The sequence below is a fragment of the Prionailurus bengalensis genome, chromosome B4 (assembly GCF_016509475.1).
Source record: "Prionailurus bengalensis isolate Pbe53 chromosome B4, Fcat_Pben_1.1_paternal_pri, whole genome shotgun sequence".
Classification (NCBI taxonomy): Eukaryota; Metazoa; Chordata; class Mammalia; order Carnivora; family Felidae; genus Prionailurus; species Prionailurus bengalensis.
Window position 1 is genome coordinate 105846108 of NC_057358.1, and position 23594 is coordinate 105869701.

The 23594-nt window shown below is 36.6% G+C and overlaps 1 protein-coding gene across 1 annotated transcript in view; it reads left to right on the forward strand.

The window, feature by feature from the left end:
• Positions 1 to 23594, forward strand: part of TMTC2 (transmembrane O-mannosyltransferase targeting cadherins 2) — a 405001-nt gene that overhangs the window by 329814 nt on the left and 51593 nt on the right. The window contains exons 10-11 of the mRNA XM_043561689.1: positions 4922 to 5036; positions 18354 to 18417. Of these exons, the coding sequence (XP_043417624.1) occupies positions 4922 to 5036; positions 18354 to 18417 (179 nt within the window). The remainder of the gene's footprint in view (positions 1 to 4921; positions 5037 to 18353; positions 18418 to 23594) is intronic.

Genomic DNA, 23594 nt, shown 5'->3' on the forward strand with positions numbered 1-23594 from the left:
TACTCCCTTGTTGAATGAATTTGTTAGAGGAATGAATATACAATGGGGAAAAGTCTCTTCAACAAATGGCATTGGGAAAACTGGACGGCTACATGCAAAAGAATGAAACTGGACCACTTTCTTTCACCATACACAAAATAAACTCAAAGTGGTAAAAGATCTAAGACCTTCAAGTAAAAGACCTGAAACCATCAAAATCCTAGAAAAGCCCATGGGCAGTAATTTCTCTGACATCAGTGATTCAGAGAACACTCTAGAAAAAACAATGTTTTTCTAGATATGTCTCCTGAGGCAAGGGAAATAAAAGCAAAAATAAGCTATTGGAACTACATCAAAAAAAAAAAAAACTTATGCACAGCAAAGGAAACAGTCAACAAAACTAAAAGGCAACCTACTGAACATGAGAAGATATTTGCAAATGACATATTCAATAAAGGGTTAGTGTCCAAAATATATAAAAAATTGATACAACTCAAAGACCAAAAACGAAATAGTCCAATTAAAAATGGACAGAAGACATGAATAGACATTTCTCCAAGGAAGATACCCAGATGGCCAAGAAACAAACGAAAAGATGCTCAACATCACTTATTATTATCATGGAAATGAAAATCAAAACTTCAATGGGATACCACCTCACACCTTAGAATGGCTAAAATCAACAACCCAAGAGACAACAGGTGTTGGCAAGTGTCTGGTGGGAACAATAATATATAAAGCTGCTGGAAGAGTAAGTTGAGGCAAAGTCTTCCAGAAGGAGTAAGAGCAAATTTTGTTCCTCATTTCCCCCAATGACTTATCAATATAGGCTTTTTGGATAGTTATTAAAAAGAAAGCTAGGGGCACCTGGGTGGTTCAGTCAGCTAAGCGGCTGACTCTTGATTTCAGCTTGATCTCATGGTTTGTGGGATCGAGTCTCTTTCTGCCGCATCCCTGTTCACACACTGTTTCTCTCAAAATTAAATAAATAAACTTTAAAATTTTAAAAAAGAAGAAGAAACCTAGTGTGTCTTTATTTCCCTATTTATGTTGGTTCTCTGTATTTAAAATGCTTATTGCTCTTTTCCCCGTTAATTTTGGGCTATATGTCAAACAAACAAACAAACAATCATTGTATAAGATAACAGAATAATAATTCACTTTCAACCTCGATTCTCATTTTCAAGTTCAGTTTAAAAACAGACACCAAATGGTCCACACTGCATAATATTTTATGCCTTTATCATAGCAGAACACTAATGCTGGGATATTGAGATATATGGTCCGTCGAGAACAGAAAGGGGGGAATTATGCAAATATCTAATATGCTGCGGTATTGTTTTTCTGAATGTTAATATGATGAATGAATTCTGCTGTTAAAAATGATCATATGGGGATTTTTTCTGTTACTGTTGAGTAAAAATTACATGTTTCATGTGGTTTGGGGACCTTGCAAAGTGTGTAAATGCATTTTGCATGGCAAAGCTGACATAAAGCAAAAGAAATGTTTTAAAATTATGATAAAAATTGTGTATTTAATTTTATACAGCTAGTTAATGTTGTTATCCTTTTTTGTTGTTGTTGAACATTAAAGATATGTTTGGCTCCCTCCCTCTCCAACTTTTTTTTTCCTTCCCCTCCCCCATAGTCTTCTGTTAAGTTTCTCAGGATCCACATAAAACTGAGAGCAAACTGAGGGTTGATGGGGGGTAGGAGGGAGGGGAGGGTGGGTGATGGGTATTGAGGAGGGCACCTGTTGGGATGAGCACTGGGTGTTGTATGGAAACCAATTTGACAATAAATTTCATATTAAAAAATAAAAATAAAAAAATAAATCTGTGAAAGAAAGAAAGAAAGAAAGAAAGAAGGAAAGAAAGAAAGAAAGAAAGAAAAAAAGAAAGAAAGAAAAAAAAAAAAAAGAAAGAAAGAAAGAAAAAGAAAGAGAGATAGATGTGTTTGGCACTGACAGAGCTTGAAAGGCTTTGCCCTTGGGGCTTTGCATCTAAACTGACCTCTTAAACCACCAGTATCATTATCTGTATCACACAAGCTTCTTGCCATTGTCCTCTGTTTCTGTGTGGATAGTGTAGGTATCATGTCCCTCTTTTCTCTCTTTTTCTCTTCGTTTTCCTTTGTATAGTTTTTTCTTTTTTTTTTTTTTTTTTAATTTTTTTTTTTCAACGTTTATTTATTTTTGGGACAGAGAGAGACAGAGCATGAACAGGGGAGGGGCAGAGAGAGAGGGAGACACAGAATCGGAAACAGGCTCCAGGCTCTGAGCCATCAGCCCAGAGCCTGACGCGGGGCTCGAACTCACAGACCGCGAGATCGTGACCTGGCTGAAGTCGGACGCTTAACCGACTGCGCCACCCAGGCGCCCCTAGTTTTTTCTTTTTGGACCAGAGCTAGTGTATCTTATCTTCTTTACCCTGTATAGTCTGGAGTAATGAATTTTACTAAATAACCTTCATTATTCAGTTAATTGTTGTTGTATTTTCCTAACTATTAATACAGAATACATTTCAGAGTTAATAGCTGTCTGGAAAGGGAAAAGAACAATTAATAAATCCCTACATTATCCTTTGTTTAAATATCACATAGTAATTAACATATTTGTTAATGCATTTACTTGGGTGAACATTACTTTTTTGAAGGCAGGTGGCAATTAATATTATGTGTTAATTTGAAAAGCCTATAATAAGGGGTGCCTGGGTGGCTCAGTTAGTTAAGCATCTGACTCTTGATCTTGCTCAGGTTGTGATCTCAGGGTGTGTAGGATCCAGCCCTGTGTCAGGCTCTGTGCTGACAGCAAGGAGCCTGCTTGGGATTTTCTCTCTCTCCCTCTCTGCCCCTTCCCACTCATGTTTCTCTTTCTCTCTGTCTTTGTCTCTGTGTCTGTCTCTCTCTCTCTCAAATAAATAAATATTTTTTAAAAACATTGAAAAAGGAAAAAAATACACACTTATAATAAGAGTAACTGAAGAATGGGTTTAGCCTGGTATCCTATACTAAGACATAAATGATGAGATATTAATAATTTTCAGGATGCCATAGAGTATCTTATTCTTATTTTGCTGTTTTTAAACAGCATATACTTTCAGTTGAACCTCATATCAACACATTTATAGTTAGTATACACACAAATTTCATAAGTATTGTGTTCTTCTATTTATAAATGTAACTGCAATTGGCCTTTGAACAGCATGGGGGTTAGGGGCACTGATCACTGCACAGTTGCAAATCTGTGTATAACTATTGACTCCCCCAAAACTTAACTACTAATAGCCTACTGTTGACTAGAAGCCTTACTGATAACACAGACTGTTAACACCTATTTTGTATGTTATGTATATTATATACCGTATTTTTAGAATAGAGTAATTAAGCTAGAGAAAAAAAGTTGAAATCATAAGGAAGGGAAAATACATTTCTAGTAGTGTACTGTATTTGTCAAAAAACAAAGCAAAAACACAACTACGTATAAGTGGACCCATGTAATTCAAACCTGTGTATTCAAGGGTCAAATGCATTTATAAATCTGTGTCCTTAATAATCTTCTGACCTAACAATTATGTTTATTTTGAGGCATGAGAAAGGCATAGTATTAGGTGACAAACTAAAAGAGTAATGTACAACTTTTAGTAGAAATACCTGAGAGATGTCTAAGTTCTGGTCTTAAAACTTTGTCACTGCATTTTAATAAGTAGGCTTGAAACCATAGGTTTATCTTTACTTACCATTTCTTACCAATTTAAGTTTAGAAATGCTTAAATACAAGCAATATCTGTAGCTTATTATAAATTCTTAAAACAGAAAATGTCCTCTTGTATCTTAAGACCAGTCCTTTTGGGTTAGAAGACTGTTATGCATTGCTTTGGTTTTCTTTTGAAAGGGCCAAACTTTGTCAGATAGGGCCAAACTTCATTACTTGTGCTGTTAATAAATCTCCAGCTATAAAGGAAAAAATCAAAAAGTCAGCCTATTCTCTCTGCTTGCCTATTTACATCCTTAAAATTGGACCCGATTCTTCTTCTTTTTTTTTTTTGTCCTTAGAATATGTTTCTGGGATAGTACCCTATATCAATTCTTGAGGTATAGTTTCAAAGAATAGTATGGCTCTATCTGCAATAATTCTAACCTTGCAGGGGCGCCTGGGTGGCGCAGTCGGTTAAGCGTCCGACTTCAGCCAGGTCACGATCTCGTGGTCCGTGAGTTCGAGCCCCGCGTCAGGCTCTGGGCTGATGGCTCAGAGCCTGGAGCCTGCTTCCAATTCTGTGTCTCCCTCTCTCTCTGCCCCTCCCCCGTTCATGCTCTGTCTCTCTCTGTCCCAAAAATAAATAAACGTTGAAAAAAAAAATTAAAAAAAAATAATTCTAACCTTGCAAAGCAGACTTGAAAGTAATCTCAAAAATGTGAACTTGTTAATATTTATTCCATGTTTAGTAATCAATCTAATTAATAGTGAGTAAATGCTAAATGGACCTTTGTGTGTTCCTTCAATAATTGTAGTGCTGCTTGAATATAAGAAATGAATATATCTCAATATAGATAGCCTTGTTTGCACATATACATAAGAGACAGTAGCTGTTTTAAAGGACTAATAATTAAAATAAATTTAATTCTTTTTTGTAATATATCTTTAAATGTATTCATTTTATTTCTTGGTTCGATAGTCTATACACGATTTTTTTTTTTTTAAGGACAAGAAAAGACCCAACTCTATTAATGTACCAGACGGGTACATTGGGATGTCCTGCAATGAAGGGAAAGGCATATAAAATATAACCAAGTGAAGAGATATAGATGTACAGCATACATAAACCTTAGCTTCAGATCATGTTTACCGCTATTTTTATATTTTCCTCTGTAGCAGCTTTAATGGCTTCACAGGATTAGATTTGTATTTTCCAAGTTGAAGCTCACTTGCTTTTATACTTTACAGGTCAGTTTCTTCTGGAAGAAGCTCGCCTCATAGAAGCAGCTGAGATGGCAAAAAAAGCAGCTGAATTGGACAGCACAGAGTTCGATGTGGTCTTCAGTGCTGCCCACATGCTCAGGTTTGTTTTGCTACTATAGCTTAGAAGACCAACTTTGTGGCTTTGGGAAGGCAATTAGGTATACTGATTCACCTGTCATACCGCCTTATTCCACATTCTTGAAGTGAATTGTGCTTTTTACCATGCTAAAATCAGTCAGGTGTATTGTATTCATTCAAGTCCATGTGCACAGTATATGTAGGGCATATAAGCATTCAGAACTCTGAAAAATATTGAGACCCCTTTTCCCATGAAAAGGGAAATTCACGTTCCCTTGTGATTCCCTTCACACTCCCTTCCACATCCCCATGAATGTGGCATATGAATTTATTTTATTATGTTTGGTGGTGGAGAGGATTGTCAAATACAAATATACCTAAGGCTTATCAAAGTCTCAAAATGGCCCTGAAACAATATATCTTTGTAGACCTTTTAATACTTCTATTTTCAGAAAGATATCATAAAGGATAATTATAATATTAGCAAAGCAATTAAAAGGCAGATCAACAATTTTTGTTGTGAATATAAAAAGAATGTTTAATGCATCCATAAGTGGTGTTTTAGGTTAAAGGAAAATGTTTTTAAGAAACTCAAATGATTTATACAGTTTTTTAAAAAGCAGTATTTGTTCTATTAGCAATATGAATACCCCTTCTCCCACAATTTCACTTAATTAAATACTACCTGAATTTCACTTAATTAAATCTCTATCTAAATGCTTCATTAGCTGACATTCACACTATGGGCTCTGTGCTTGATTCTAAGGATAGGTTTATAATCATGTAGATTACTCTCTTACAAGGGAAGAAAAATACCAAAGGAATTCCTTCACATTTGGATGGCTTTAAAACATGGCATTTCAAGAAAAGTAGTTTTGCTTAGTTTTTATTTTGAGATCATTATAGATTTATATACAGTTGTAAGAAATAATATAGAGATCCCCTGTACCATTTATCCAGTTTCCCCAAGGGTAATATCATAAAATGATAGTATAATATCAAATGCAGGAAATTGACATTGATACACTCCACTGATCTTACTGAGTTTCTCTAGTTATACTTGTATCCCTGTGTGTATGTGTATGTATGTATGTATGTGTGTGTGTATGTGTGTGTGTATTTATTTATTTCTGTGCCTTTTTTTTATCACATGTGTACAGGCTTGTGTATCCATCATCATAGTCAAAGTACAGACTATTTCCAATACCTCAAGTATCCCTTGCATTGTCCTTTGAGAACCACTTGGCTTCCTACTTAGCTTTTTGTAAGTTTTAAATAAATTCAAAGTCTGAGAGTAAAGAGTGCACTGTGAGGTCTCAGTTGAATGTACTCACTCCACATTTAACATTTAGCATTCATAAAGCTGGTATCTACAAAGAGAAACCAATATTCAGTCAACTGTTGGTATATTTATAAAATAAACTATAGCCAGTCTGCAAGAACCTTCAATGCAAGGATACTTTTTAAAGGACACTTCCATTTGCATGACAAGCTTAGGGCTGTTATAGGGAAGGAACTTGTTCTTCATGAATAAAACACCATGCTTTTAGTCACAATAAACCATTTGCAAGGATGGATATGCACAACTTTCTACAGGCTAATTCATCTTAATCATAATAGATACTTTCATCAGTAAAGCATTTTGCTACATATTAAGTTAGTACCTGAAATTCAAAGTCTACCAATTGAAACCCATTATAAGAACATTACAAAAATAACGTCCTTGTTAAATATATCACTCATAACTTTTCCTTAGTTACCATAGTGCCAGAAACCAGTGGAAAATTTTTGTTATACCTTGGTGATGTAGAAATCTTTAGGATTTATTTTTCAGAACCTTCCTTCTAGCTTTCTGCAGTCTGCATTTCTCATTAAGTTGCAGTCAACACCTTCCTAATATTGATTGCAATTATGGACACAGCAACCTGGCTATAGCCTACCCAAATTGGTGGCAGTCCCCATGAATGTTTTTACTCCATTTTTCTGTTTTTCCCCTTTATCAAATTCAACTATTTCTTGAGTACTTACTGTGCAAACTGAATAGCAACCTTTTCCCTTATTAATCAAGAGCACTTAGGACTTTGCTGAAAGGAGTAAGAAAGGCTACTGGTTTTGCCTTGAGCAGCATTATCAAAATCCTTAGCTATCAAGATCTTGCTTATTTAATGTTACCTGTAACATTTCCTCTGGTAATGCCAAATTATTGTATATTGAGTTTGGTATTAATTCTCTCCTCAGAGCTCTGTTGTTTTGCTAGGTACTTAGGAGACAAAATTGGCAGGGTTTGGTGAAGGAAAAGAGTATAAGGCAGGATATGAGGGAAAGAGCTGATGTCTCCCTGGTTTGTCTTGGTTGACTGGATTAATGGCTACCGTCCTATCCAAAATCAGCAATTTAGGAAATGTTGTAGTTCAAGGAATGGTTTGAACACATTAATTTAACTTACCTTTCCTTGGCTAATTCCAGTGAAATTGCCCAAAGAGTCTATTAATGAGGAAAAAATGGCTTATCACAAATCCAAAAAAAAAAAAAAAAAAGTTATTCCACCTGGATGAGACTAGATTGGGAGAGGGAACGTCCTGGGGCCAACCATCAAGGGACAAATCTTCATCGTATTGGGACCTTCCAGAGGCTTGAAATTTGAGAAATTTCAAACAGACCGATTTCAACTCTCAGTAGTGGATAGTGATCTGTCTGTGTAGAATTAGCACATAGAAAGTTTGAAATATAGGATTTCAAATTGTCAGTTCAGATAAGAGTGACAAATCAGATGTATCCAAGTAAAGAGCCCTCAGGAAAGCAGTGAGATTTACATTAAACCCAAGAGCCACTTAGGCTATCTATAAATTCCTGCTATTTAGGTGATTCACGAGAACATTATGTGGTATGAAAGAATTAATGCTGTTTACCAAATGTGTAGGCCTTCCACCTTCAATAAACATAATAGGATTATACTTTTCTGCTTCTTCCAAGTTGAAGACCTTTATGGATCTTATTTGGGTTGTTGAATGTGTGTGGATATGAATATGTCACTTTTGAGCCAAAGCTGTAAGAGTCCAGGTCCTTCCCTTTTCTGACTTGGAAATTGTGGAAATTGATCCTGAAATGACCAGAGGCGGACAGACCTCCCTACTCATGTGCACTGAATGAGTGAGTGAAAAATAAACTTTGTTGTCTTACTTTACTGAGATTTAAGGTGTGTTTATATTACCACAGTGTCACCTAACCTAGCCTAACTGACACAGAAAATATCTTTGAAAATGAAATAGGTGGTTTGAAAGAGGAACAGTGTGACATTAGAAAAGATTACTGAGAGATTAATAGGATCTCTGAGGTTATAACTGCAGTGGAGGTAATGGATAATTGTTAGACTGATAATTTATTTAATTATTATTTTCTAAGTGTTTTTTTTATTTTTGAGAGAGAATGAGAGAATGAGAGTGCACAGGAATGTGAGGAGGGGAGGAGCAGAGAGAGAGGCAGAGAGAGAGAGAATCCCAAGCAGGCTGCATACTACATACTGCATAACAGCAAAGAGCCTGATGCAGGGCTTGAACTCACTAATTGTAAGATCATGACCTGATCTGAGATCAGGAGTCAGATGCTTAGCCAACTGAGCCACCCCAGCATCTGATAGGCTGATAATTTAAATAGAAGTTATAGGTATCTTTTCAGAACTTAAATCATAAGTACTAAAGACATCAAAATGGTGACTGAAAGGATAAAAGATTGGAGGGTGGATTGAGGACATTATATACATACTCATAATTACACGTATGTTAGTATAATTATATGTAGGGTACAGGTATGTATATATACCATATATAGTGTATATGTGGCATGTATATAGATGTGATACATAGTCTTATTTGTGTATATATAAAGATTATGTATAGTTAATATGCCATATGTGTGTGTGTGTGTGTGTAGTCATGTTTAGCATTTATACATATATGTAGTTTTATTTGGTTTTGTATATATAAATGTTAACATAAATAGAAAATTTCTGAAGGTGAGCATAGAACACATTAGGCATTATCAACAAACAGAAAATTTCCAAGCTAGGATGAAGGCCTCTGTCATCGTATTGAAAGCAAAACTGCCGAAAATAGACCTCCTCCTAAGCTTGTCTTCATGTCTGGGTCACACTTTTTAGTTGCATACTGAAGAATTCTCTCTTGCCAGTTTAAGCAGAAGCAGAATTTATTAGGAGAGTATTCTGTAGCCCACAGGCTCTCTCTTGGGCTTGAGATCACTCTACACAGTCAGAAGTAATGCCCAACCAACTAGCTTTCTCTGGGACTCAGCAACTTTTGCAGTCCCAAGCTCTACCACCATCACCCACAAGGAACCAAGCAGAGCAAGCCCCACGTTCATTAGATGGTCCTCCTGGGTGCAGCCGCCACCCCGTTAGGCTTATTGCTGACCTTGTTTCTCTTGCAGCTGCATCTGATTGGTGATACCTGAGTCATGGGTTGGACTCTTGGCTACTAGAGAGTTGGAAGACGAGGCAGTTGGCTTCTGCCTTCTTGGGAAGGTGGGGTCCACATCGTGGCTGATTACCAAATACATTTATAGGGAGGGTGATCACAGATGTCGAGTGGCCTCACATAATGAATATTAACCATATGTGTTGACATTTTTAGTACTTCAAATAAAATGGGAGAAGTACTGGATGCTTCCAGATGAGAGCATTATTAAAAAGGAGATTGGTTATCATCAAAGGAAAATAATCAGAGGAATTTAAAATGCTAGAACTCAGTAGAGTTATATCTAGAGAGTTGTAAGAAGAAAGTATTGAATCAGTTATTCTATTAGGAGCATTTTGTGTGAATGAATTTACTCAGTGTTCTCCTAGAACTAGAAGCTAGAGATGGCACAAAGATACTTGGGAGATACTGGGAGGAAGTCCAGAGGCACTAAAAACAAACTTTACCTGATTCACAGCATTCATGGACTCTGGCGGAATTTTTTTGTTTTTTCATCCACTTAACAGGGTAAGGGAAGAACAAAGGTAGCATTTATTTAAGTATGTTCTGTCTGCCTGGTGCTGTATTTTGTGTTTTATATCTCTCACTCTCTTAGTTATAATTGCACATATGTGAAGTAGACAACAATATTCCCATTTGACTTATGAAGACACTGAGGCTTTAAAAGAGCCCATATCTCCCACAGTTGGTAAAGTAAAGCTGGGATTTAAATTTAGTGTATTCTGGCCAAGTATAACTGTTTTTACTGTGTCACATTAGCTCCCTCATGTCTTTATGACTGGGTGACTATGTAGAGGCTGCGATTCTTGAATTTATTGTTGGAGAAAGGATTTATAGAGGAACAGGTTATCAAATGTGTAAGTCCTAAACAGTAAGACCCTTCCAATATTACTAAATTATCTCTTTATGATAAATTTTAGAAAAGTAGAGTTATAGTCATAGGAGGGAGAACTCCACCTTTGTACTCTCAAAGAGATACTAACTTTTTAGACTGGTACAGTGTCTGACAAAGGACACACTTAAAGCTGCACGAAGCGTGAACTTCTCTTTTTTCCAGGACTAAGGGCCAGGTTGTCGCTGCTCCCTAAGGTAGTAAGGACCTGCACTGTACCAGCTGGTTCCCATTCCTTCCCTGATTTTTAATGAGCAGAAGGAGTATTTGAAAAAGAATTGTTGTCTTTAAATTTCTGTACTGGACACAATCTTATATAATTAAATATGTTAAAATTAGAGACTTTAAGTATACTAATTTCTTTATAAATTCCACTAGAAGTGACATAAAATTGAAAAAAAATATTTATTAATTTATCTTGAGAGAGAAAGAGAGTATGATCAGGGCAAGGGCAGAGAGAGGGGGAGAGAGAGAATCTCAGGAAGGCTCTATGCTGTCAGCACAGTGCTAGACACGGGGCTCCATCCCACCAACTGTGATATCAGGACCTGAGCTGAAATCAAGAGCCAGCCACTCAACTGACTGAACCATCTAGGCACCCTTAAAGTGAAATTCTTAAGAAAGAAAGGAACAAAATCAAACTATTTCTCAAAGTGGATTGGAAATGTGTACGCACACACACACACACACACACACACACACACGTTGGAAATATATTTTTTTCAAAGCTCTCTTAGGCCTTTTGTCTTTAATACTTCCAAAATTACCAAAGACCCCTTGAAAAGTCATTGGATTCTTCAATTATAAATTGTACTTTACTGCCAACTTTTGGTCCAGAGGGGGTTTATTTCAACTAGGTTGTAATGGGTTGTAAGGTCTTTAAAGCAAAGGGCAGTGGCAGATGAGGTTGAAGGTTGCATCTTCCAACCGAGTGCCTCTCCAACATGAATGTGCATGTGAATCACCTGGGGATCTTGTTAAAATGCACGTTCTGATTTAGTATGTTTGGATGGTGCCTGAGGTTTTACACTTCTAACAAGTCCCAGGTGATACTTAACGATGTTGGTTCTCAGATCACCCCTGCAAGCAAGTTCTATCTTGCCTGTCTTCTTTCCACCCCTCCCAACTCCTTCTCCCCACCCAAGCTTTATGAATTGAACATAAGTAGTTATTTACTATATATGCATATTATAACTGACATTGCCAATAAACATTTCCTCCCTTTTAATATCTCCAGTACATTTTGTTATATAATCTTTTCAGACATAGGCTTAACCTGTCCTTCGCAGCCCTGAAAGATCTGAGGTCATGAAAGAATAAACTCAGACTCTCAAGGGGCATCAAGAAGTTTCTAATTCAGAATCTTTTGTGAAATTACACCATCAGCCTCGCCTTTTCCTTGATTATTGCTACATGTCTGCTTTACCTCACCATCTTTTATGTTTAGAACCAAGATGGATGTCAACAGATCATGTAGCCTATTTTTGATGTCTTGACAGAGAACTTTTCATTTAAGGTGATTTGATGGTTATAAGCAATATCTTCTAGGAGTTCTATTAGAAGGATCTTTTCTGCTTCATTGTTTGTATATATGTGTGACTCTGGTTTTTCCCTTTTAAGATTTTCCACACACTTTTATGTCTTTGTTTATTTCAGTTCTACTTCTATTCCTATTATACAACTTATCAATTACAATTAAAATTTAGTGCTGCTTTGGGTAACTTAAGTCACACTTCAGTTTATCTGTTGGCAAGAACCCAGGAAAACTCAGCTACTGTTTCATTTTACTTTGATGATGTGAGAACAAACAGTTCTCTAGTTTAGAAGGAGAAAGAGTGAGGGGCTTGGGTAGCTTAGTCAGTTAAGGGCCCAACTCTTGGTTTTGGCTCAGGTCATGATCTAACGGTTTGTGGTTTTGAGCCTGCCATCGGACTCTGTGCTGACAGTGTGAAGCCTGCTTGGGATTTCTCTCTCTCTCTCTTCTCTCTCTCTCTCTCACCCTCTGCCCCTCCCTGGCTTTCTCTCTCTCTCAAAAAATAAATAAAAATAAAGATAAGAAAAGAAGATGGAGGAGATGATTCCTCCTCAAATTATCCTTGAGAATAATCACCAAGACTTTAATAAAATATTATCTTTTGTATGAGTCAAAGTGGTTATTATCCATGTTAAGTAATTTTTAATTTAAAATTGACAGTTCACAGCTACTAATAATCATAGTCTCCTAAATGTTATTAAAGTTTTTTTATAATTTAAAGGAAGTAATTTGAATTTAGCAACCTTTAATTTTATAATTCTCACAGAATACATACAAATGTAGGCAGTTATAAATGATTCTCTTAATCAGATTCCTTTTAAACATTTCACAGAGTATATTAAGTTGTTATTTCATAACGTAATTGACTCCCAAATTTTTTTATATATCTTTTCTTTTAAGAATATTGGGCCATAGGGGCACCTGGGTGGCTCAGTCATTTGAGCATCTGACTTGATTTCAGCTCAGGTCATGATCTCAGGGTCATGGGATCGAGTCCCGTGTACGGCTCTGTGCTGAACGTGGAACATGCTTAAGTTTCTTTTTCTCTCTTCCTCTCTCTCTCCCCACCCCTACTGCAGCCCCTCTGCCCGGCTTACATGCTCGCTCTCTCTCTCTCTAAAAAAAAAAAAATAAAAATAATAAAAATAATAATATTGGGCCATAAACCTGTGTTCCAAAAGATACTTTTCTATTATAACACTAGGGAGGGGAGTCAGATACATGAAATATATTTCTATATTGTTTTACAGATACAGGTTTCATAGTCCCATGTACAAAATGGAATTCTTTAGTAATCAAATAATGACATTTGTTTCTGACTTTCATTACTTTTTGTGTTCACTCTGAACCCACCTTTTCACAGATGGCAAAAAAATAAATTTTAAAAGATAGCTCAATCCAGTGAGTTTTGGGAATTCAAGGTTTACTTCACAGTCCAGTTTACAAATACCATCTAGGTTTTTTTTGTTTGTTTGTTTGGTTTGTTTTTTTTTTTTTTACTTCCTTACCTTTCCTGGCCCTGAGGGACCACAGATAATATTGAAGAGGGGAAGGGCTCTACATATATGATTGTCAGGAGTTGGCAATGAGATAGGAGCCAACTGATCAGCTGAATCTCCAGCTGATAAATCTATTATTGGCATAGATGATAAGGGACATAACTTTTCTTATGTTAATGTTAATTCTTAGGGGTGTCATGTTAGATGGGGGTAGTCACCCACTTGGACCCAGTGTAGCTTCCTGGTATGAATGATTTTTATTACTCCTCATCTCATTTCTGGCTTTATAAAGTCTGTTGTGGTTAAAAACTCAAGGATGTGTACATCTGGCCTGGGAGATTCCTTGGGAGAGCCACTGCTTTTCCTCTTTACCTACCTTCTGAGTCTTCTACTTGGACACGTGGGGAACTTATGATTGCCCTCCATATGTAGTTGTGACCCTTCTCTAAAAATGGGAGATTGTGGGGGTAGGGAAGTGAATATCCAACACAGTTCTCACTTTCCCTCATTCCCCCTTTCTTCGCCTTTCCCCTGAGTTCCTCCTCTTCCCCCTTCTTGAGGTATATGAAGCAAAACAGAACGTTGCATTTCATTCTGTTCTTACAACTATCATGTGCTCCATTTGGTCTGGTGAAGTTCACTTCTATCAGTATGGAAGACGGAGATGGAAGGAAGTAAACCTATAATTGCAAATGTCGTCCGTATTCTCCCCTTTTCAAATCTCATCTCTTACACTTAAATCATGTCTTTTAAACAGTATAATCAAAAAGCATAGGGGCGCCTGGGTGACGCAGTCGGTTAAGCGTCCGACTTCAGCCAGGTCACGATCTCGCGGTCCGTGAGTTCGAGCCCCGCGTCGGGCTCTGGGCTGATGGCTCAGAGCCTGGAGCCTGTTTCCGATTCTGTGTCTCCCTCTCTCTCTGCCCCTCCCCCGTTCATGCTTTGTCTCCTTCTGTCCCAAAAAATAAATAAACGTTGAAAAAAAAAAAATTAAAAAAAAAAAAAGCATATCTTCTTCCTTTCTTCGTATTTGGTGTAGAAAATTTTTGTAGTCACCTGCCACAGAACAATATATCACATATCATTCTGCTACATATCGGTGTATACAAAGATATCGGCATGATCCCGTGGTTCACATACTTAGCTATAGAATCTATGACTCCCAGATCAGTCACTTACCAGCCATATAACTTTGGGGAAGTTATCAGCTTCTCTAAGCTTCATTTTACACATGTGTAAAATGGGGATTGTAATAGCAGTTACTTCATGGTGGTGTTGGAACTTGGAATAATCAATTCCTGGTATTTTATAAGTGATGCATAGAGGATTTAGAAATTTCCTGTCCTAGAGACAAAACAGTGAAGAAAGAAAGGGTATAGGTATTCAGGAAAAGTTATTCATCAGCTTCTTTAAAGAGTTCTATCCTAGCAGTCTTGGCAACCTGGGTTCTGCAGTTAGTCCTAACAATTCAGAGGTTGAGGTTCTTTACAATTCAAGAATCCCCTGAGCAACTAGCAGAAGATTGCTAATTTCCTCAGTTTCAAATGTTGAATAATGATTCAGTAATTTTTGCGATTAAGATTTATTAAGCAGTCCCATGATGTTTCTTGTAGAGGTGAGTAAGAAATACAACATATACTGTAGAGTGGACACTGGACAGTTCCTCATGAGTTTTGTCTCTCGTCTAGAGAATAAAACAAGAATATAAGTGAACACACGGTGGGTAGAATTGGCATACTCTTTCCCCTATAGTCCTAGAGTGAAAATTAATTTTCACAGTTATGTGACAAATCTAATAAACTCTATTTTTTTTTCTATTTCATTAGAATATCATCAATTTTACTTATAGCTTAAGAAACTAAGACTCCTAGGGGCGCCTGGGTGGCGCAGTCGGTTAAGCGTCCGACTTCAGCCAGGTCACGATCTCGCGGTCCGTGAGTTCGAGCCGCGCGTCAGGCTCTGGGCTGATGGCTCGGAGCCTGGAGCCTGTTTCCGATTCTGTGTCTCCCTCTCTCTCTGCCCCTCCCCCGTTCATGCTCTGTCTCTCTCTGTCCCAAAAATAAATTAAAAAAAAAAAAAAAAAGTTGGAAAAAAAGAAACTAAGACTCCTAAACTAGATATTTCCTTTGGGAATTAAACTACTAAAGACAATGAAGACTTTAAAAACTAACAACTACTTTTGGGGAAAAAACCTTTTTTTTTCCAGTTGTGTTCATTGTTATTTTAAAGGCACATTGTATAGTGAATTCCTCAGTTTCTCCTTATCTACCTGATGAATTTAAATGTCCATAAAGATGAATATTAATGGTTGCTGTACTTCCCATGTTAGACATGTATTGGTCGATTTTGCTTCAAAGTAACTTACTTCTTTGTAGTATTAAGTTACACTAATTTCCTACCTCCCTGCCTTTTATTTTCCTCTGGAGAAAACCCTTCCAGGGCATGACCTAATGAATTCTGGTTCAGATTTCCAAATGAATTTGAACCAAAGTGATTCTATAATTTGGTGGAGCGAACCTTCATTAAATACCCTAGCAAGGAAATTTTTACTATTTCATACCAGACTAAAGTACATTTCTTGACATATTGAAATTGAACTTCAACATTTATGAGAATATAAATTGCAACAGCACATTGTAACTGTCATGAGTCCAGTAGAGCCTTAGGTCAAGGGTTTTTACTTTCTCTGTAACCTCATTAAAAATAGCAATGTTTCTAATTATTTTTCCTTTAAAAATTAGAAAAATATGTCCTGGTCTCCAGAGAGATGTTATCTTCAGTTATTCGTATAATTTATATGGTTGCATGGGGTATGTCTTTATAGTTTTTATTTGCACTTGACCAAAGTGCAAATTCAATTTTATAGGCTAATTGAGCCTTCTCTTTTAAAATCTGAATGTAATTTTCTAATTGAGACCTTAATTTTTGTTTCTGCTCTTTATTCCTGACCTCTTTGCCATCTTCGCACCCCAAAAGCTTCCCAACCCCCAGTCCCACCAGTTTGGGTATTTCTTTATTTTGTATTCAGTGTAATTAACATACAGTGTTAATTACTTTCAAGTGTAGGATACAATGATTAAACATTTCTATATATTACTCAGTGTTCTTCAGGGTAAGTGTGCTCTTAATCCCCTTATCTATTTCACCCAACCCCCACCCAGCTTCCCTCTGGCAACCACCAGTTTATTGTTCTCTGTATTTAAGAGTCTGTGGTGGTGGGGGCCTGGGTGGCTCAGTTGTTTAAGTGTCCCGCTCTCTTGGTTTCGGCTCAGGTCATGATCTCATGTTTCGTGAGTTTGAGCTCCATATCCAGTTCTCCACTGACAGTGTGGAATATGCTTGGGATTCTGTCTCTCCTTCTCTCTCTGCCCCTCCCCCTGCTGGTACTCTTTCTCTCTCTCTCTCTCTCTCTCTCTCTCTCTCTCTCTCTCTCAATGTAAATAAATAAGCATTTTTAAAAAATGGTCTGTGAGGGGTTGTTTTGCCTTTTTTTCTTTGTTTCTAAATTCCATGTATGAGTGAAATCATATGGTATTTATATTTCTTTCTCTGACTTATTTCATTTGGCATTATACCCTCTAGGTCCATCCATGTTATTGCAAATGGCAAGATCTCGTTGTTTGTTTTATAGCTGAGTAATATTCCATTGTACTCCATCAGAAGCTTTTGAACAATTTCAAAAGAGACTACTCCAGTTTTACTTCAGACCCCAAGCCATTGATTACTACTGTTTACATTGTAGGTGTGCTATATGCATCATCTGATGTTGAATTTGACATTTGTCTATAGCATCTCTATACTCTTCAAATACAGTCACTGGATTACCACATACCAGCAAGAGCTTGTAGCTCTTATTACTTATCATCTTTGAAGGTTTTCTGAAGCACCATTGCATGATTGAAAAACATGCTACGTTGGTGGCTAATTGACTGAGCTTCCTCAGGACTCTGACACTTGATTTCTCCTCGTAACCCGTTGGCTGAGTCTAGGGGTCTGTTTTGAATTGCAAGAATAGACAATGCATAAACTTATCAGTAAAATTCAGTGTATCTTATTGTATAAGTCAACTGCACCACTCCTGGCATTCAGTGTTAGTCAAGATGAACTGGCTATTTGAAGGATGTGGGAACTACAGAACTCTCTATAGGCTGGAGAACATAGCTTGAATCAGCAGGAGACAAGGTAGCCCCAGAAATGTGAAGAAGTAGGACATGCGACAGCGACTGTTTACGGGGGGGGGGTCTGACCAAGAGATAACTTACTGCTTCCACGATTGTCAGTGAATTCCAGCCATTCTTTCATCTTCTCTCATTCAGAAATGAAAGTCCCAAGCAAGAACATGCAGTTGGCTGAGACTATGTCATGTGCCCACCCTGGTACAGAGAGTCAGCAGAGGAAGAATCTGAACTTTTTTTTTTTTTTTTTTCCCCTGTAGGCTACACACAATAGATGGTTCCCCTCCTAAACTGGAAACAAAATGTATTTCTGGATAGATACAGACATTTTATTTTAAAAACTTAAGATTTTTCTGGGATATCATGTTGAAAATGGAGACTCCCAACCCTATAACATTATCTGTGTTAGATTAGAAAAGAAGAATAACATTTCTAATCCCTAATAGGTAAATTTAAACTAATAATGCCTACTGAGTACATTATGTTGAAATACTATTTATAATGCCTTAAACACAATAAGTACATTGCCTACAATCAATTTAATGTATTGAATTGCTAAAGCAATTTTTTTTGCTAAAGCAACTTAAGGTTTGATTGGTATGATTGTAATATTTTAAAAAATTAATATTGGTATGACTGTAATATTATAAAAAGTTAATATTTTAAAAAGGTAATGATTCTGTTCACCTCTCTGCAATTTTAAAATAAATGATATAGTTTGATTTTTTTTTTTTTCTAATCTTTAACAGGCAGGCTAGCCTCAACGAAGCAGCCGAGAAGTACTATGATCTGGCGGCCAGACTGAGACCTAATGTAAGTACTTCGCTAATGAGAAACGTTACTCAAAGGGATAGATTGACAGCATGTGATAGCTTTAGATAAAGAAGTCTCCTGATGCTGGGCTTTTTCCTCTCTGGTCCCTTATTCCGAATACCCACTAAATGGCTAATTCAACAATCAAATCTGCCGGTCTCAAGCCTCTTTCTTTTTGCAGAGGTACAAATTGCTGTTTTCTATCTTGTATAAACCGCCATACAGTTTTATCATTTGAATACACGTCTTAGTGTTATTAAATACTTGGCATCTGATTGGCTTTTAAAATTAGTTCCTTGAAAGTATTTTTGCTGTGGCGTTTAATACCTAAGGACTTGCTAACATCAGAAGCTTTTTTTGATCTTTACATACACTCGAACCTTGAGTCATGCCTCTTTCCTCTTCCACGGTCCTCATTTCTAATAACTGTGCTTGTCAACTTTATCAAGTATGTTTTTATTAGAATTTTTCCCTGAGTAGTCACACTTCCATAAAGTGAGATGGATATAAATTAGATCATTACTATTGAAATAGAGTAACCATCTATGAGAAAATAAGAACTGGTTTTATATCTGTCTTCTAAGCCGTTTTTTATTCGCCGCACATCACTGACCTCTGGCGCGTTGCTTTTATTCTCATACACCCTGCTCTGCATCACCCTCCAACACTAAAACCTTCTCCCCTTACTCTCCAGATCTAGACTGTCTATTGAGAAATTAATTTTGAAACAGTAATGAAAATGCATGTGTGATGTGACTACAAATAATGGGATAAGTCTCATTTTTATACAGTAACTCATCCGTTGGGCAAACGACTATAGAGTGCCTGCTTTGTGATAGGATACAGAGATTTGATTTCATTCCCTAAAAGACTACATAATGTAGCAGAGAAGACCGAACATAATCAACTAGTTGAAACACAGTGTGGCAATTCTTAAGCAGAGGTATATACAGTCCTGTGGGAGCACAAAAGAGGAGGATTAATGTTCCCTGAACGCTACCCACAGGGGGAGTAGCTTTTTTTTTTTTTAAGCAGATATAACCACATGCAATCTTAGCCCTCAATGTCCATGCCCCCAGTTTCATTAATTATGAGGTACTTCAAGAATCAGTGAACTGTTTGCAACAGAAGAAAATAATTCAATAGTGGTAATGGTAAGAACAATAATAGCTGAAATTTATTAAACACTGATTATGTGTCAGGCATCATGTTAAGTACTTCATTGATTTCTCACAACAACCCACAGGTACTTCTATGGTCCCCGTTCTGCTGAATCTTGGAGAAATTAGTAACTCACTCAGTATCATAACTGGAGAGTGGGATCCCAAGATAACCCAGGCCTCTCTGTGCCTAAGAGAATGCTTGCTGGAAAAAATGCAGTTATATCTTAGGAAATGCAAACCAAAAGTCTAGGAAGCAAAAAAGAAAAATGATTCCCTCATTTATGTATTTGGTAAAAATTTACTGAGTACCTGTTAGTGCCAAGCACTGAATACACAGCAATGCATAAAACTGACCTGAGTTCCTATCTGTTAGGAGCTTACAATTTAGTCTGAGGAGATGAAGCAGAAAAATAAGTAAAGTATATATGGCGTCAGACAATGATTAAGTGCTTTAGGAAAAAACGGAGCAAGAAAAGGGGAGTTTGGAGGTACAGGGAGAGATAGGCAGGGGGCATAGCTTTGTGAATGCCTGAGATGGGCCTCTTTTTATAGCATTATTTTTTAAAAAAATTTTTTATCGTGTATTTATTTTTGAGACATAGAGTGTGAGCAGAGAAGGGGCAGAGAAAGAGAGGGAGACACAGAATCCAAAGGTGGCTCCAGGCTCTGAGCTGTCAGCACAGAGCGCTCCATAGGGCTCAAACTCCTGGAACCTTGAAATCATGACTGAGCCGAAGTTGGCTGCTTAGCCAACTGAGTCACCCAGGTGCCCTTGTATAGCATTTCTAAGGGTTGAATATGAAATCTTTAATTATTATAACTTCAACTGAAGATGAGAATCAAGGGTTTTTTTTTTCTTACCTTTTTTTTTTGTTCCCTTCACAATGGTTAATATAAGGCCCACAATATACATAAAAATGGTGATGTTAAGTTCAACTTTTACTCACTGAGTATCAGTCACTTGAGTATCACTTTTATTTTTGCTAAGTAGTTGATCAAATGGTCTTCTTCAGCACATTATAATGGATTAATGAGAAAAGAGCTATCTGAGCTATTTGACCTGACCTAAAAAAATGAAAAAGATGCTGAGGCATTCCAGATTTAAGCCAGACTCATGAGCTTGTTTATTTTAAATGGCCAGCCAAATCATAAAATCAATATTTAATCTCCCAACATAAAGCCATTTTTTTTCTGAAACCCCAAAAAGTTTCTTCATAAACATGCCTCGGAAAAAAATGCATTTATTCAAATTCTACTTCCTTTATCTGGTAGCAATAAATTAAGTATTTTATGGATTCGGATAGAATAGGAAGTTCAAATTTAACAATAAGTAAATGATGTTACAGTTGTGGGTCAACAGATGTGGTCTTTCCCTAATCTGTTTTATGAATTGTGTTTTGGTTTTCCGTATGTAATCTAGGTAAGTAAGTTGCCACCATGGCAAGACTGATAAAATAAAGACATTGGCAGTAATATATAAGTTTGTGTTCTGAACCAAGGAGACCTATTTAAAACAATAGACCATATAGTGATTTATTAGTGGTTAGCATCTGATCCAAATTAAAGCATCCATCGAACATTTATCTTGATCATAGCTGTTATTCTCTTTGTCCTGAAAACATTCTATGTTATTTCTGTGCTTTAACTTAATAAATTTCAGTTCCCTGCTTGGAAGAGGACACAGTCAACAGACCTCCATTCCCCTTCTCTCTAAGTAGTTTCACTGACTTTTCTATTTTTCTTGTCTACACAGTAATCTAATCTTATTTTTCAAAGGGCATTTTCTTCTGTTGTTAGAACGTCCAACTGTAACAATCAGTAGCTGTATGTGGGGGACCGTTGGCAATGCTCATGTCAGATCATGATTGTACACAGTAAAATATGTGGCTGGAACCTTGTGTCCTGCCACTTACTATCACCATATTAACAATATTGTTATTTGTGGCATGTATTTCTCTCTTAATTAAATACCTGTTCCATTTTTTCAGTATGTCCCACGATGAATTTCTGTATTCCTTTCTATTCTACAAAAGCCATATGTTTTTTCATACAATTTGCTTTAAAACTGTCAACTGACTTCTTGGGATATTTTATGTACAAAGAATTCCAGTGAACAAATGCTAAACTAATGAAAGTCTAAATTAGTGGGCACACATAATTTTAAGTGTTAGATTATGATATTGTCTCTTTACAGGGGTATTCAGTATATTGTCATTTACTGAAGTATACAGTTACATTTTATTACCAAAATGGGACCATTAAATTTTTTAATTCTATTTATTTGATTTTTTGGGGAGGTAGGAGGGAATACTCTAATCTTAAATGTCATACTACATTAAAACATTTTTATAATGGGAAAAGTCTTTACCAAAATTGCCATTTTAAGTTTTTCCACTCTTAGTTTTTCATTTGTGTAAATAAAACTGATCTCTCTGTCGAGGTTACTTTAAAAAGACAACACTCTTTATCTTCTCTCACTTATGCACATTAAAAAATGCTGACTCTTGAGGACTAGAGGGAACATTTAAATGAAATAGTTTTGTTCCTCCTATGGGAATTAAGCCAAATTCTGCATTAACTTATGGATTTTTAATTTTTTTTCTAATGTGAAGAATGGGGAATTTGCATAATACAAAGTCACCTACTTGTACTTGGCTTTTAGCAAACTCTAGAAGCTAGAAAGAGGTAACTATTAATGATCCTGTCTAAAAATCTTGTATTTTTCTGGATGTAATTGTTTGCAATCTGAATTCATTTAATTTATTTTTTTTTTTATCAAGTGCCAGATTTGTGAAAGACTCTATGCCAAGTGCAGTGGGATTTCAGTTATGAAAAATTAACCCTGACCTGGAGAAATGTACTATCTCATGTGAGGAGGCAATGGAGGAGAGAATACTTAGATTCATATCCCCACAATTCAGGGCAGTAAATAATGCTGCATAATACGTACTTTGTGAATGCTGTAAGGTAGTGCTAGAAAGTATTCAGGAGAGAGAAATCACTTTCAGCTGAACCCTAGAAGGCACTGAGTCCGAGTAGGAAACTTAGATAATCATGAAATGATAGGATGTTTATAGGCAAAGATTTTAGAAGGAGGAGGAGAAAAGAGAATTCTGGCAGGTAGGGACATATACATGAATAAGGACATGGAGCTGAGAAAATGAATGAAACACAAGGAATAGTAAGCAGATATAGTTTATATATTGGCCAGGGTTGGGGGCAGAGAGGAAGAATAGGGGAAGATAGAACTGGAAATGAAAATAAAACCAGATGAAAGGCATCGAATGCCATACCAAGAATTAGGAGTTTGTTTTCCAGAAGTATGTTGAACAGGATGACATAATGAAAGTGATAAGTTAGGATGGCCATTTATATGATGTAATGAAGAATGTGGGTTGCATTTGGAAAAGTAGAGTTGAAAGATGCCACCTTGGGCAAACCAATAAAAAAAAGTCATTGTAATAGTTTAAGCAGAAGGTATAATCCAAAAGTACAGAAACATAGTGGAATGGAAAAGCGTATGCAGGGGAAATAAGTAGATTATTTGATGGGATGTGAGTAGGAAAATTAGTTGGCCCAGTGAGTGTTCCAAAATTTTGAATATAGGTAACTTGGAAGAAGGAAAAAGAAATACCCTGAACAGAATTGAGGCAGTTGGAAGAGTATGTTTATTTCAAGACAAAAGACCCAGCAGATTCTGAGTAAGAAGTAGGATATTATATTTGTCCAGGGGACATTCCTTTCAAGTAGGCTGTTGGAGGAAAGGCGCCAGTTAGGATTAGAGACGTGGGAGTTGTTTGCAGAAAGGAGATAGTGCCACAGCAGTAGTTAAGATCACTGAGGGAAAGCTGTACAAAGGTAGAGAAGAGAGACAATTTCAAATCCCTGGGAATGTCTACATTTGGAATGTAGGATAAGGAAGACATGAGACAGTGACAGAACATAGAAATCAGTATTAATGAGCAATTTTCAGTGCTGCTAAAGGTAAAGGAAAACAGAGACTAAAAATGTCCA